The 16,588-nt window shown below is 36.1% G+C and overlaps 1 protein-coding gene across 2 annotated transcripts in view; it reads right to left on the minus strand.

The window, feature by feature from the left end:
* The window catches only part of LOC149779697 (clathrin heavy chain 1), a 79,718-nt gene extending 63,345 nt beyond the window's left edge, over positions 1 to 16,373 (minus strand). The window contains exons 1-3 of one of the 2 annotated variants that reach the window (XM_089940548.1): positions 16,191 to 16,373; positions 11,901 to 12,108; positions 244 to 270 (exon numbers count right to left, since the gene is read on the minus strand). In XM_089940548.1, coding sequence (XP_089796674.1) covers positions 244 to 270; positions 11,901 to 12,108; positions 16,191 to 16,232 — 277 coding nt within the window. In that variant the 5' untranslated portion in view covers positions 16,233 to 16,373. The remainder of the gene's footprint in view (positions 1 to 243; positions 271 to 11,900; positions 12,109 to 16,190) is intronic. The other variant, XM_089940549.1, reaches the window with a different exon arrangement.
* Positions 16,374 to 16,588: the final 215 nt, after the last annotated feature.

The following is a 16,588-nucleotide window of genomic DNA, read 5'->3' on the forward strand; positions in this document are numbered from 1 at the left end:
TGTGCATTTATTTGGAACATTCAGGAGGACTGTGATGGGACTAATTTTTGAAACCTAAGGACAATAGTTTGTAACACATTCCTTACAAAAGCAGTGCATGTTGAATGGGCTAAAAGATGTATGTAGATATTTAAGTTATTCAATGGGCAGGTGTCCAGATTGTCATTCGGGAGGGGGAGAGGAGATAAATGTATCCAGTATGTATGTATGTATGGGATGGGTAATAGAATTAAATATACATACTGTTTCCATCTCCTGCACTCTGAGAGCCTGTCAAACAAAACACAGCATCAGTAAAACAAGCGCAGGTTCAAACAGAAAAGATTAAAACATAACTACAATAATAATAGATTTATGATTGTGTTTTGACATTCAGTTATTTGCTAATACATATTTCAATAGTTTATTTTTTCAAAAAGGTGCTGCCTACCACATAAATTTTCATCTGTGTATATGATTCAATAAACAAAGTTTCCTTTGTATACATGGTCAAGTGAACAGTTTCGTCTGTGTGCATGACTTTGCCTCTAAAGGTCACACATACTATAGCAAGAAATTCGAATTAACATTGGTGTGGCTCCCTGACCATAATATGAACTTCCACTCAGTATTCCCTTCCCTCCTCACTCTGCGTGATGCATATTTTTCTTCTATGACTGTTCAAACTTTCGCTCCATAATTGGAAGTGTTTTTATAAAGTCAGTTTTGTCTAAACAAAACATACTTTGATCATCTTAAAGTGCAGAGATATAAAAAAAGCAATGTCCCTTTCACACCAAGCTGTCGTTACACTGACCCTTATTTTTCATCTTAGTGCCCACAACACCCATAAAATAAAGATAAAAGATAATGGCTGATGTTAGACCCAATGAAATAAGAGCAGCCCGTGCAATTTACTGAACAGAGATGCACAAGATTATTAATTTCAGTGGTTGCCATAAATTCAATTAGCTTAGGCACCAATCAAAAGCATAGGGTCAATGTTCATATACAGCAAGTGTTCAGATAATGAAACCTTCAACAAAAGCAAAGTTAGTTTTAAAAGTGCTACACAAGAAACAAAAAAAGTGCTTAATCAAACAAAATAAAATTCACAAGGGGAATGGTTACTTATGTGCAAGGATATCAAATCTTGGAATGGAAGGTAGGGGAGACTAATAATGACAGTCCAGGCTGTAGATGTATTAATTTCAGCAGTGAATAATAATTTTCCCAGTTTTATATACAGTAAAATCTGTCTTGAGAGACCACTGCTATTAGAAACTATGTTCTGAGACAAGGATCTCCATGCACTGATTTATTAATTATATAGTGTTATGACCTGTTATCAGACACCACCTCTCTTAAGAGACCATTATTTTTGGCAGAAGGGGTGGTCTTTCATGACAGGCTCTACTGTACTCTGAACCAGTCATTGTCTAGTCAGACTCAAGCATGGTTTTCTACAATTTCCATGCCCACTGTTATAAGTGCAGCCCCTTTTAACTCATTAACCTCTGGTGCCACGTTTACATGGCAGGAGGTAGTAGCCTACTGCTGAGCTCTGTAGTGTCAAGGTCATGTATGATACACTAAAGTGGGTGGTATTATAGAAAGGTAGACAGATGTAGCTCTAGATTGATGCCAAAAAATGTGGACATTCTAGTTCAGGGATGGTCCTGGCTTTTAAAAAGCTGTCGCCAAAAAAATCGCCAACCTCAATATTTTGTCGCCAATTTTCAAAAAGTGTCGCCAGAACAAGTAGTGTACATTTTTCCAAGTGTTAATTTAGTCTATTAATGTAACAGGCAATGAAAATTACAAAAGATGGGTTAGATAATACTTTAATTACAACAAGCATTAACAAAATGTTACAAAGTGTTACATGAACATCCATCACGATTTTAGGGCTGCCCACTTGATGAATGCAGTTTCAAAGTCTAATTTTTCACATCTGTACATGCTGATTCTCATTAAATTCTCGAGAGATGAGATACAGAGTTTATTTCTGATGTCAGTTTTTATGAGGTTCATCTTACTGAATCCACGTTCACAGTCTACAGTGCTGACAGGTGACAAAAGTAATCTCTCAGCAGCCCCCCTCCCAACAAAGCTTGTAGTGAATTGCTTCCTAAATCCCAAGAATGATCACTGAATGATGCATACATTTTCTCAACAAGCAAAATAGGATCTCCATTCCCACGAATGAAACTTACACGAGTCAACACCTGGCAATATTGGACCGTATATATAAGCATAAATTCCCACCCAATTTAGGGATTCTTTCACTACCATATTTTGAGAAATAATTATTTTTAATTATGCAAAACTGTTTTTTTCTTGCTATTTCTTGTTGCGGAGTTTAAGTCTCTGCAGCCGTAACACGGGATTGATGGCAAAAGAAAAAGATCAATGAGTAAAATGCTGCACTGGCAACAGATATAATTGTGATTAAGATTTTTTCCATTTGCTTTGTATTTATACACAGTAGTCGGTACTTCAAAGGTTATCAGTTTTCTATGAAGGTTCAGCAAAACTACTGTATTGGTATATGTAAAAAAACAACAGAGGATTAGCCATTCAATTAATTGTATCTGTTCTATTCGCGTCTTCAGAAGTCGGTCAGTTGTAGGTATACTTCGGTAGGATGATTGACTGTATCACAGCATACAGCACTCAGCCCAGATGTCAGCATAAGCAGATTATGATGTAACAATGCACTGTAAACATGGGGTTGTCAATACGAACAAAGGATCATTTGTGTAACAGATTGATTCCAATGCATTGCTTAGTCAAGTTTGTGGCTTCCTTTCATTCTCCCTTTTAATTTATCCAGTCCAAATCCATGACTGTATGTACAAATTAAATAACCAAAAAGTCTGTCGCCAAAAAAATCGCCAGATGGGATATTTTTGTCGCCAATAAGGAAAAAATATCGCAATTTGCGACATTGGCGAAGCCCAGGACGATCCCTGTAGTTTCATTACAAAACAGAGGAAAAAAAAGTTTTTCCACCCAAAATTCACCTGTGGCTGGAATCCAATTTTGTGTCCAGATTTTAGACTTTTTGGCCTTAGATATACGGTAGACCTGTCTCAACTGCACATAGACAGGTGAACCTTTGCAAAAAAGTAGGATAAGATGGGCATTTGGAATAAAGAGTGGTCTTGATGGGCATTTGGAATAAAGAGTGGTCTTTATACAAAAACGATGGGTCCGTTAAGCAAAATTATAACAAAAACTCAAACTTTACCCTTCTGCTGATGCGCGAGGAATAAAGCCAATGAAAAACAATGTTTCTAACACAACTAGGCATTAGGTTAATGCGAAATCTCTTGGAAGTCGATGTATTAGGATGTATTCAGAAATAGCCCCCCAAATATGTTTCCTACTCACATTTCAGGCATAAGTGATAAAAACCTCCATTGGTTAATAAGTTAATAGGACCGATCAGCTTCATTTTCATTTATGATGATCTAGTCACATTAAGTCGTCTGATGGTAAAACAGCCATGTTGATGTATCCATTTAGGAGGGGTATCAACAATTTTTTCAAGATGGCTGCATCTAAGCGTCACCTGTAAATAGCTAATGAACCCCACTAACGCATATATGCAGTGTCGATAAGCCTTGTTTACTACCCCAATGTCAATTATGTGCGTATAGTTCAGCAGTACTTGAAACCCCAGTGTCGCATATATGCGGATGTGACTGCTATGTTAACTAAATGTTGATTGGTTGAAAGTACAGAAGTTTACATATTTTTGATTATATAACCTATGAGAGGCCTGTTTACTCAACAATTTGATACAAGTTTGAAAGCTGAGAGGTTAAATTTAGACACACTATAAGGGCTTTTCTGCACATTACGAAACAAGTGTAGTTGAGATAAACAAAGATGGAGCAACTTTAGAGGGTTCAGTGCAAGTGATATCAAAGAGTTTAATGGCTCATTCTTAGAAAATAGATCAGATATTGATGTTAGTCCCATTTCAACACCAGATGTTGTAAGTGATTTTGAACTGGATGACAAGAAGGACATAGTCCCACTTTCACAATGGAGTGGCTACATAAGATTTACACAACTGCCAGCAATTTTCTTCAGAACTCTGACAAATTTCAGCTTAAATAAAGAAATACATGTATGTAAATGTATGATTTGGATTTTTAACATAGCTTTACAAGTTTTTCAGTCATATCACTACAATGTCTGCAGTGTGGCAGTGTACAGTGATGTCTAGCACTGGGGCATCATGGCTGATAAAAGTTTCTCACAATTTAATAAACATCACAAAACAAAAGCCACCAACATGTTTACTGGGCTTGGCGGTGTTATTAGATGCAATCAGTTGACCAGTAAATAATGTCCACTCTATTAGCTGGAAATTTAAAGGGTATGAAATTGTGCATGCGTTCAGCTTAAAAAAAACTTTATAAAAGTGACTGTGACCATTGCAGGCCCACTGCACTTAGTTCTTGGGTTTTGCATGTGTGTATGCTGTTTGCTTATGAACTCGTTATTAGTTTCCTATTTTTTATAAAAATATTTTACCATTATGGAAAAGCAAGTTCACAAACACAAGTCGTTCTATGCCCAAGTGAAACTGTATGCCCTGGATCAACTAAAGAAGGGCAAACAACAAACTCAGCTTGCCAGAGATCTAGGAAGTAGCAAGTCCACTCTGCAAGGGTGGAAAACAGAAGAAGAAAAGCTCCGTAGTCTACCCTACATTCTAGAAGAGGAAATTGGTTTACAGTGTAAAAGGGTTAAGTTTGCTAATGACGAAAGCCAAGATTCGGCCTTGTACCAATAGTTTCTCTAGGCTTTCTCAGAAGGAGTTCCCATTTCTGGCCCAATTCTGAAAGCTCAAGCAGAGAAATTTGATCGCCATACCAATGGAGATGATTCCAATTGATACGCCTTTAACGGCTAGCTGGACTGATTCAAGAAAAGGCATGCTTTCATCAAAGTTCTTCGTTCCAGCTGTTCTGGCTCATTTGCAAAAACTCAAGGAGGAAAAAGCTCTCCTCCTGCTGGATAACTGTACTGCATACCCCCATAGCAGAAAATATTGTCAGTCATGACAGCATGATTAAAGTCTCTTGATTCCAAAAGAAAACTACATCAGAAATCCACCCACTGGACCAAGGCATCATATAGGTATTTAAGCAAACCTATCATCATCAAATGATCAAGCAGACGGCAGTGGATAAGAACTCCTCCTTCGACATCACTCAACGTGAAAGAAGTGACCTCGGCAGGAAAGCATGGGATGCTATCTCTGCACGTTGCATGATAGTGATGATGAGGAGCCTGAATTTACAAGATTCTGCCCCATATACGAGCACATCTCAGATGACGAAATTGTTGCAAATGTCAGCATGAAGAATGAAGTTGCACAACCAGAGCCTGAAACCAGTGACGCTAACAACGACGATGGCACCCCAACTCCCATACCAAAAGTGTCAGAGGCAGTAGAGCACCTAGAAGCCAGTTTGAGGTGGCTGGAAACTTGAGAAGTGGACAGCGTCAAAATCTTCTTGACTTTGCTAGAAGCCAACAGTTCACGAAAAAGCCAACTCCACTAGACAGATTTTTTAAATATAAATGATGAAATTTAAAATTACGGAGTCATGCAACCAGATTGACTCTGCACTGTGCACAATAATTGGTATGGTAGTTTTTACATTTCTTTCGATATTCACAAAATCTGAAGTAAAAGTTACATGCACGCTGAAAGCATGTGTTAGTTGTTAATTATTCTTGCTGTAGTTGTTCAAATGAATAGGTGTAAAAGTGTTAATTATTGGGAATTTACAATCGATAAAGGTAAACAGAAACACATTTGAGAAAATTTTAGCAGTATGAAATTTGTACAAACAATGTTCAAAGACCCTGTAACGAAATGAACCATACACATGCTTCATCTTTCTTAACCTAATTTTGCTGATAATTTTTCCCTCTGAATTCAGACACATAATGATCTGTGAAAAAACTAACTGCATGGCACAACGGTACGATATCAGACAGTTAAGTAAACAGTGTTAATACTCTGTTCATGCTATATATTAAATGCTGAATTAAGACACAATGATCTGTGACAAAATTATTGAATATTTTAAATATGTGTGCAATTTTTCAATGGAATTACATGCATTATGGATGGCACGATAGTAAATGGTGTTGATACCCTATTCAAGATATACATCAGACATGAATTCACATGTATGTGCCAATGCGTCTGAAAAAAGTAAAATACTGTAAAACCCTGCATTAACGCGATCCAATTTTTTTGGACCCCAATGATCACGTCATATTGGGGTTCCATTGTATGTTTTCATTTTCAATTGCTGTTCACTTACATTATCAAAATAAAATTCTTTTGATAAATATAAAACTTCATCAATATACTTCTACCATACAAAAATTAGTGTTTGTAAAACATCTCCCTGACTCCCTCTTTTGTTACAGCAACCATCCATACCACTTTGGGTTACATAAGGGTAATTTTTTCTTGCTTTTGGTTTTAACAGTACTTTCAATACATTATTGACTATATCATACAAAGAAAATTGGAGCAAATGCCTTTGCCATGGACACATAGAGGCAGCCAACTCAAGCTAAACAGGGTAAATACTGAACATATGACTCCGGGATATGGAGTCTAATGCTCTACCCAATGACTTACGGTGGCTCTCCCAATGGCTAAGTGTCAGCAGGTATGGAGACCTAAGGGGCCAATGTCAGCTGTATACCCATGTTCTTCTTTTCCTGAGCAGTAAACATAACCATAATTATAGAATGGTGATTCCAGAAGATTCCAAGTTATTACTTGTGTCACAGTTGTATGCTTTTTGGGATATACCATATTTACCTTAGAAGCTGGAACACCGCATTTGTTGGGATAACATGATTAATTTTGAAAGTATTTTTTGTGTACTGTATGTTCTGGGACACATCATTTTTATTAGTAGTAAGTTATATTCTACAAATCCTCTGGGTGAATCAATGTCCCTGCACAAAGCATTGTTTCATTTTATTTTCAAAATTCCAGTGAATACTGGTGAAAAGGAACCAAAGTTAGCTTTACTATGTCAGCCGACTTTGTAAAGTGAACAAACAAACAAAAATTGGCACACTGAAAAAGAATCCAAAGTCAGCTTCTGAGGTCAGCTTAGTCTGTAATAAAATAACTTTTGTATTGATATCTTTAAAAAAAAGTTGTTTTCAAAGGTCAACTTGCTTTGTAATAAAAATAACCTTTGTCTTTTATATTATCTCAGTAAGTTCAAACAATGAGCTTACAGCTCAATGCCAACTGATTTTATTCGCCACCCAAACTTCTATTTGCTTGGCATCTATTGTCAAAATTAATACCCAAACAGGCACTGAAGTCTGCAGTAAATACTATACACAGCAATAACTTGCTTTAATAATGCTTTATGTAATCCATGCCAGGGAAAAGATTGTAATTTGCACTCAACCAAATGTATTTTCAAATAATCATTTTTCTGTGTGAGATACTGTCATAGAGTTGACCTGAATATAATACAATTATTTTGCACCTAACACAGTGTCATGAATGGCATATGCCTTCAAACAATCAGTTGATTATTTCCCTCTCCTTTGCGATTTTGTTGGATCCAGTTTTCAGTCAAATAACATATTCAAGCCTTTGAGTACAACCAAACACGATTTGTTTCTCTACATTCATGTCAGTGAACAACGTGTCATGTGTTATCTGATATACACGATACACACTACAGTACAGATGCCTACGCTACATATATGGAGTTCGTGGATATCATTTATTCTTTAATGCTCATGGTGAAAAAAAAAAGAATAAACGTTAGTTTAAATGTTTATTTCATTTTATTATTACATAAGCATTTTGTTTATCTATTTTATTGCATCATGCAATGGGGAGGGGGCACAAATTCAAACACAAATTTATTTCGTTTCTTAAGTTCCAACCCAACCCCTAGACACGATGGATCAAAATGTGAATACAATGCACATAAACAGCCAACCCCTACATCCAAAGTTTCACAGCGGCTGAACATTTGAAACCTATTGCGCACATCAACAATCAACTCCCAACAAGGTGTGAAGTTGCTATCTTAACAGAGCATTTATATATATATACATACATACATATATATGTTTTCATACATACACATAAACACACACGACCTGAATCCATTAGGAAAAAGCAGACTCTTCTTCCAGTGCTGTTCTGATGCATTCACTCACTAATCAAAATTGGCAGTTATATAGGACTACAATCGTATTAAAAGAACAGGTTGGCTTCTGACTGAATTTTATGCTGAGACAGTTAACTTACAAGACTTAAAACGCATTTTAGTTTGTACTCAAATACAGTCTTATTATTATTTCCCCATCCAAAGACAGATTCAATCAGTGAAAACTGACATGTAACCTTGTAATGGAATCTCCGGGACAACAAAGAATTTACTTTGGGAATGTTCCAAGCATCTGAAAAACAATCATATTCAAGGCAAAGTCCTGCAATATGCCTACATGAATTCTCTCCTGCCTTAATTTCCTGTCCATTGACAATTTCAATGACTTCTTAATGATAAACAAAATTGCTGTACAATTTTTTTACATTACAATACATGAGCATATAGCTGTGCACCTGAATACCATATGCATCCCAATATATTAGCAAACTACTGTGTGTCCAAATACCACATTTATCCCAATATGAAGCACATCCATCTACATATAATGCTGACCCAGATCTACTATTCATGTATTATGCCACAGATCAGGGTTTACCTCAACCACTTAGAACCAGAAGTCAATTAGTGCAGACCTTGATCATATTCATTCTCCTTCATTATAATGCACCAGCAAAACCCACAACTACTGAAAACACATCGTGCCAAACCACCTTATAAAGCGAAAATGTACGAGTTGACTGCGGGGGGGGGGGGGGCTGGGCTAGGGTGCTTGGGAACAGGAAACAGCTAATCCAAATAAGCATTAACATTATTTAAGTATAAAATATGTGTACCCCTCACTTCGTTGCAACAGAGGTCTCAACATTATCAAATAGTTACAATGAATGATGAAAATAAAGTTCTCTATCAAAAAATTCATGCCCTTTTCTGGATGTTCATACATCTACATTTGAGAAGTCCAAAGTTAATCATTGATTATTATGAAAAAGTCAAGCACCTGCTTTGTGTAAGTACCAAATAAAGTCCCACATGGCTGATATTCAGTCACAACACAATGGAACTGACATCACTTTCCTCTTATCACAAATGACAATCACAATGTAAAGTACACAAGAGATTACTGTGTATTCTCAAATTTTACAAGATGTACCCAGGATTTAAATCATTTTGTTGTAGTCCAAAGTTAATCATTGATTATTGTAGTCCAAAGTTAATCATTGATTACTGTAGTCCAAAGTTAATCATTGATTATTGTAGTCCAAAGTTAATCACTGATTATTGTAGTCCAAAGTTAATCACTGATTATTGTCTAGATATAATATCTATATTGTTCACTGTTATCATTAAATTCCAGGCTGGTTGCATGATATCAAATGCAATTAATAAATGCTTTGAAAATATTGAAGTAACAGATGTGGTAGATTTGCAGAGCTCAAATGCAGACATGATGCATTGGCTTTGTGCCCATAACTTCGGGTGTCATACAGCCTCCTTGTGAGTACAACAAGCTGATAATCACAGAATAGATAATGGCTCAACGGATGCAAAAGGCTGATGCCCAACATGAACGATGTGGTAATATAGATACTAATCAAATCTAGAGATTATGTTTACTTGTGAAATTGAAGTAATGGGGCCTACGGAATAACGTTACATCCAGAACTGCACTACAATGATGGGCACTACAATGAAGGAGACTTGATATGAATGGCAGATCTATGCCGTTGTGTTGTACATGGCAGATCTGGGTCTATGCTGTTTGAGGTTGTGTTATACATGTGCAAATACGTTTTGCAGAATATAAATCTGAGAGGGAAAAAAAATGAATTTTAAAGCATGTTAGGTCACAGTGCTGTTGTAATGCATGTATTTTGGATCTGAGAGCACACCAGTACAATATAAGCAATACAGTGCCAATTAAAAGTTCTAAACAATGAACGATAAGAACTGCTTGACAGGCTCTCACAATTGGAGAATGGAAAATCACTCGATGGGTACTGTATCAGCGACTAAAGAATGGATGAACTTGGAGAAAAAGGAATACACAGTAAATATTCAGGTCTACGATGCATGTTGTGATAAATTTCATACAAATGAAGTTATTTACAGACATGAGGCAAAATAACTTTTAAAGTACTAAAGTACAAGTACTTCTGAAAGTTGGAGTGCAAGTACTCCTAGATTTCCTGATTTGAAGTAAAAGATTGTCACTTTTCAAAAGTACTCAAGTATCAATGAAGTACATTCAAAAATGCAAATGCAAAAAATTATAAGCTTTGTAGTGTGTGAAATTTGGATTTGTAATGTAGCTTTACAAATTTTCAGTTATATTGCTATGATGTCTGCAGTGTGGCAGTTGATGGTGATTTCTAGCACTGGGGCATCATGCCCCACCCAGTCACATTATCCTGTCACCAATCCAACCAGTCCTAACACTAACCTCTTAATGCTGAGCGCCAAGAGAGGCAGCTGTTGGGACCATTTTTATAAATCTTTGCTACAACTCGGCCAGTTTTCAAACACGCTACCTTCTGCATCCGAGGCAGAGGCTCTAACCACTAGGCCATTGGGGCAGTCAGAAGCTTATATGAACGGCATACTTCAAGCCCACTCTGTGCTTAATAATCCTCTAGCATGTATGTTTAAAATAATAAAATGTGAGTACAAGTATGTGTACAAGTGCCTGATTTACTGGATTCTGATGTACAAAACTGAATACAGATGTACTTCTGCCCCATGTATGGTCATTACAATCATGTAGCATGATGTCCCATTTATAAGGTAGCATATGGTGTCTGATGGGAAGCGCAGCTAAATAAATGCCAATCAGAAAATTACCTTCTCTGAAAAATATATACTTTTTAATATGTCAGCTCATCTTCCATTGCTGTGGATCCAAGTTCTACAAGAGCTTTCCTCTAATTTGTCAAAGTTCATTATATGAGATGGAGCAGTCTAGTTTACAACTTTAATGCCTCAAGATTACTAGCAATGCGAGATGCTGTGCTAACAGTAAGTACCAACAAGCAAGCATTTATATGCAAGTTACAAGACTTTCAGCATCAGCAAATTGGCAAAAAGATCCACAAAAAAAAGGAATAATGTAAAATCTTGCAATAATTTTTTATTTACAGAAGGCTTAAGTGCTCAAAGAATAAGAAAGCAAAATATGTATACATGCAGAATAAACAATAATAATAAATAAAAAAGAATTATTCTATGTCAAAATTATTCTAATGTGAAAAATGAAAATATCAGCATGGATGAGTAAATGTTCATCATAAGTGAGAAATGAAAAAAAACAAGTTCTTCCCTAACCAGACAAATTGATGCAAACATGAACAATTTGACTTCTTTTTTTCCCAAATGTTTGGAAGATAAAATCGGTATCCAAATTAAAAACATGTATATTGAAAATCTGCTATAAGCATGACTGTCCCTCATAGGTGATGCAAGAAATTTCTGTAACTGAGATCCATCCTTCAAAGTGAAACAAGGTTCTTATGCTTATAATTAGTTGTATTTTATATATGATAAAACTATGTAATAATATAATTAGAATCTCTCAGCTTCAAACATGATTTATGTTGACATAATCAATGTTGCACCCCAATGATCAATTTGGATATTATAAACCTAAGTCAGACATAAAACATAAGGAAAATATCTACCCACCACCACCTCTGGCTCAATGTGCCAAAATAACAATGATACCTTTCAGAGCAATGACTTTGCTGGCAGGGTTCATAATTGCTGAATCAGCAGATATTGGTCTGCGAATCGGGTTGCTGGTATCATTCATGTCTATGATAACCACCTGTGCTGTGTCACCTACTTTCTCTCGGATGCAGATGAACTTGTCAGATTCCATAGTAAGGGTGCTGAATCCAATGTTGGCAGCATTGATACCAACATTTTGGAGCTGCCAAAAGAAATATAATCAATTTAACACCTAAATTCAGTAACAATGAAGGTTATTTAAAACAAGAAATATAACTCAATATTTTGAAATTAAAAAGTAAAATAGGGTACTGATATCAACAGCTAATTTTGATGCTTTTAGAATCCCAGTTACACTTCAAAATAGCCTCCAAAATCAAATTAAAAAAAGTCAGGAACAAAGATACAAATAACTTTCACTAATTTGTGTGCGTGCAAACATTACACTCACTTATGCAACTATAAATTGGACAATCAACCTGCTTAACCCTTTGCCCACTAAGTAACTACAAGGGAAAGACCCTTTCAACACTAAGTAGCTTTCAAGATCATAATAAATGTAGGCAACAGATAATTCCGATTCATCATCAGATGAGACCACCATTTTTGGATGTACTTAGGCGACTTCGAAGATTTCCATTTATAGATTGGGAGAAAAAAACCTTGCTTGTAAAGAACCTACCTCAAGGTCCAAATGTATCCAAATAGTATGCAAATGAATCAATGTATGATTTAAATATTTATTATGGGGGAATCATAGACATTGACCAATCAGAGAATTTATCGCCAACACAGGACAAGTATGTGAGACCGGAATACCGGTCTAAAGTGTTGAGTGAAAGTTAATGTCCCTTGACCCCTTTGCCGGTCTGTAGTATTCAATGGCTTAAGGACTCTCACAAGACCATGTGTTTCCATGTCACAAATGTAAACAATGTTTACTTTTGTGCATATTTATACCACTTTTCAGTACATGATAGGCTATAATATGACAGAATATTTGGTAGAAGAAGAATCCACAAAGATCCCGAAACAACCATCGATAGACGGGAAGCTACTGGCAAAATGTCTCAGATTCAGATTAAGATGAGTATTTCTTTAACGAAATGATCAAAACTATAGCAATATTGAAGAAAAGTGTTTAGCTTCATTTCATACAATATACATATCCTTTTAACTGATATTGGCAATCCCAACTTACATTGCATTCCAGCAACTGAAATGTAGGTTAATGTAACCTGAAAATATGCCCATTTGCTTGTGTGAGAATCTGAATTTATAAGAAAGAAAGAAGAACAAAAAAAAAACAAGTAAGTAAAGTCCATATAAAGCAATATGACTTTCATTTGTAGAAAAGCATCTACATGGGCTGCCAAACGTGTGGGATATTCCTGAAAATTTGACTACTCATTCCAAGGTTAGTCAACCGTGAAACATGCTACAAAGCGCTGTTAATTAGGCAGTATGACGACCTATAAAACAAATATGAAGGGAGGCGTCTCACAATGTAGGACTAAAATCAAGCCCTGTAAGGCACAGTAATAAGCAGCAAAATGTTATCAACTACTAGTTAAAGATATGTGTAAGAAAATTCATGAAAATGACACCTATAGTGGATATAGTCTATACAGTCCTACAGTGTAAGACATTACACGTTATTTTTGCTTTAGTGCTATGTCTTACTACCCAAATAATGGGCTTGTATAGAGTATTCCAATGTCTGCTGCCATTGGAACAAGTAGTCAAAATTTCAGAAATATCTCATACACTGGGCAACCCATACCAACACTCTTCCACAAATTGATATGTAATACACTTACTGTGCTGTTTTTATCCTGGCAGAATCAAAATCTGACACTAGCAAATGAACACATTTTCATGTTCCATTGACATACATTTGAATTTGCTGAAATGTGGCAGTAGTTGAGGTATGCTGAAGTATGTTCAAGTAGGTTGTTACAGAGGATATTTCTTGAATGAAATGAAACGTTGCTTTACAGTTCCTCTTAATGTTGAGCGCCAAGCGAGGCAGCTGTTAGTACCATTTTTGTAAGGCCTTGGTATGTCTCGACCAGGGATCGAACACAACTTTCTGCATCCGAGGCGGACGTTCTAACCACTAGGTCACTGGAGCGGTAGAATTTATTAGAGAGAAAGCATCATAGTAAGTAAAGTCTGACAAAAACATTATGACTTTACTTTGTAGAAAAGCGTCATTATTTTAGTTGCCAGTTGTGAGAGATATTCCTGAAAATGTGACTTCCGTTACAACATTAGTTGAAATAAAAACACGCTACACGGTGCCATTAGTTAGGCAGTAATATCCTGACGCCTAAAACATAAATATCAGCGTAGAGGTCTTACATGTAGGACTAATAGTCTATATAGTCCTATAATGTAAGACGAAGCACATGTTTTTGTGTTAGTGCTATGTCTTACTATCCAAATAATGGCCTTGTATAGCATGTTCCGTTTATATCGGAATGAGTAGTCAAAGTTCCAGGAACATCTTGGCAGCCTATATCGACACCCTTCCACTAATTAATGTGTATTTTAATATACTTACTGTGCTGTCTTTATTCTGGCAGAATGAAAATATGACACTAGCAAATGGACACATTTTCACGTTCTCTTGATATACCTTTCAATCTGTTGTAATGCGACAGTAGTCGAGGTATGCCAAAAGTATGTTTAAGTAGGTTCATGTGGGGGATATGTTTCTTGAACGAAATGAAACATTGCTTACATTTCAAATAGGCATAATATATTTTTGCTTCATTAAAGAATAATATTTCAACTTAACCCGATTTCGGCATTCCTAACTTTCGTTGCTTTCCAGCCAATTGAAATGTAGGCCAATTTGTGAGAATTTGAATTTTGTTTTAGTGAAAAGACATCAGGGTAAGTAAAGTTTGACAAAATCATTATAACTTTAATTTGTCGAAAATTGTTATTGGTTGCCAGTTGTTACACAGGGCCATTAGTAAGACCCATCACCCCCCCGAACAAAAATACAGGGTGATGTGTCTTATGTTGCAGGACAAATAGTCTATACTGCATGAAAATACAACAAGACAGACTCTGGTACTTTAATAATGGCTTAAAACAGGTAGCATACACATTATTAGTTTTGATTAGTTAAAACAGATGAAACTCCCACCAGAGCATCACAAGACCTAATATTAGTCCTACATGTAAGACGTAGCACATGTTGATTTTGTTTAGGTGCAATGTCGTACTATCTAAATAACGACCTTGTATAGCGTGTTCCGACGACATCAGAATGAGTAATCAAAGTTTCAGGAACATCTCATGCTTGGCAGCCTATACTGACACTCTTCCACTAATTTATGTGTAATTAATATACTTACTGCACCATCTTGATCCTGGCAAATGGATGCATTTTCATGTTCTGTTGACATAAATTTGAATTTGCTGCAATGCAAAGTAAGTTCAAGACCGTACATGTAGGGGACAAGTTTCTTGAATGAAACGAACAGTTACTTACAGTTCCAATAGGCATAAGATATTTTTGTTTCGTTAAAGAATATTACAACTTAACCCGATTTCGGCATTCCCGGTTTTCAAGCTAAATGAAATGCAGGCCAACAAAACTTGAAAATAGGTCCATTTCTTTTGTGAGAATTTGAATTTATTAGAGAAAAGAAATCAGAGTAAGTAAAGTATGACTAAAACATTACCGTACTTTGTAAAAATTGTTATTTTAGTTGTCAGTTGTTTGAAATATTCCTGAAAATTTGGCCTACATAACGATGTTAGTCGACATCAAAACACGCTACACAACACCGTTAGTTAGGCTGCAAGACCTTGACGCCCACAACATAAATATCAGCGTCAGGTCTTGCATGCAGAACTAGACTTACTATTACAAAGGGGCGGAACCGATTCCTCATCAGTGTCCGGAAAAACTATATTCCATAGTAAAAATATATCGAGCGAAATTTTAAACAACTAAAATAAACAAATAAGCACCGGTACGCACCCAATTATCGACAGCCGGTGAAAAAGTCAATGTGGATGTTTACTGACGCCAGGTCATCAACATAATATTGATCACCCTACACACCAAAAAGAAAAACGAAGTGCGAAATGTAAGGGATATTTTCCATCGACATTAATGAAACATATGTTGTCTATTGATGACGAGTCGTAGGAGTCTTTGTAACGAAAAATAAAAAGCATCTGAGTGAAATTTAATGCCACCTGAAACAAGGGGCGTATAACCCAGAGTTTTAATTACCACCGCCTCTTTAAGACGTATACCTGTAGATGCTCCTGAAAGCGAATGGGGAGTATTTGTGCCATATTCCCCTTCTCTTGCCTCTTCTTGCCTTTGCTGCTAGATCAGTACTGCATAAAATAGAGTTTTCACGAAAGAAACCGGTTAACCGGTGAATCACTTTGCCAAATGACGATCAACCTTCTTGTCAAGATGGCTGCCACTGCGTAAAGAGTGCAAAAAGTAGTGCGAAAGATTATCGTGTAAAACGTTTTATCTTTCTTAGCATCATTTTATTAGGAATGGATCAAAAATACTGTTATTATTTGTATTTTATATAAAACCAAGCCAAGATATATAATATCAAGTGAAACATTAATGATAAATTTTTCGAATACTGCAAAAAACTATATTATACATTTCAAATATTCATCCGCACATG

Source organism: Sinohyriopsis cumingii, chromosome 17 (assembly GCF_028554795.1).
Source record: "Sinohyriopsis cumingii isolate HCF-2022 chromosome 17, ASM2855479v2, whole genome shotgun sequence".
In the NCBI taxonomy this organism is placed as follows: domain Eukaryota; kingdom Metazoa; phylum Mollusca; class Bivalvia; order Unionida; family Unionidae; genus Sinohyriopsis; species Sinohyriopsis cumingii.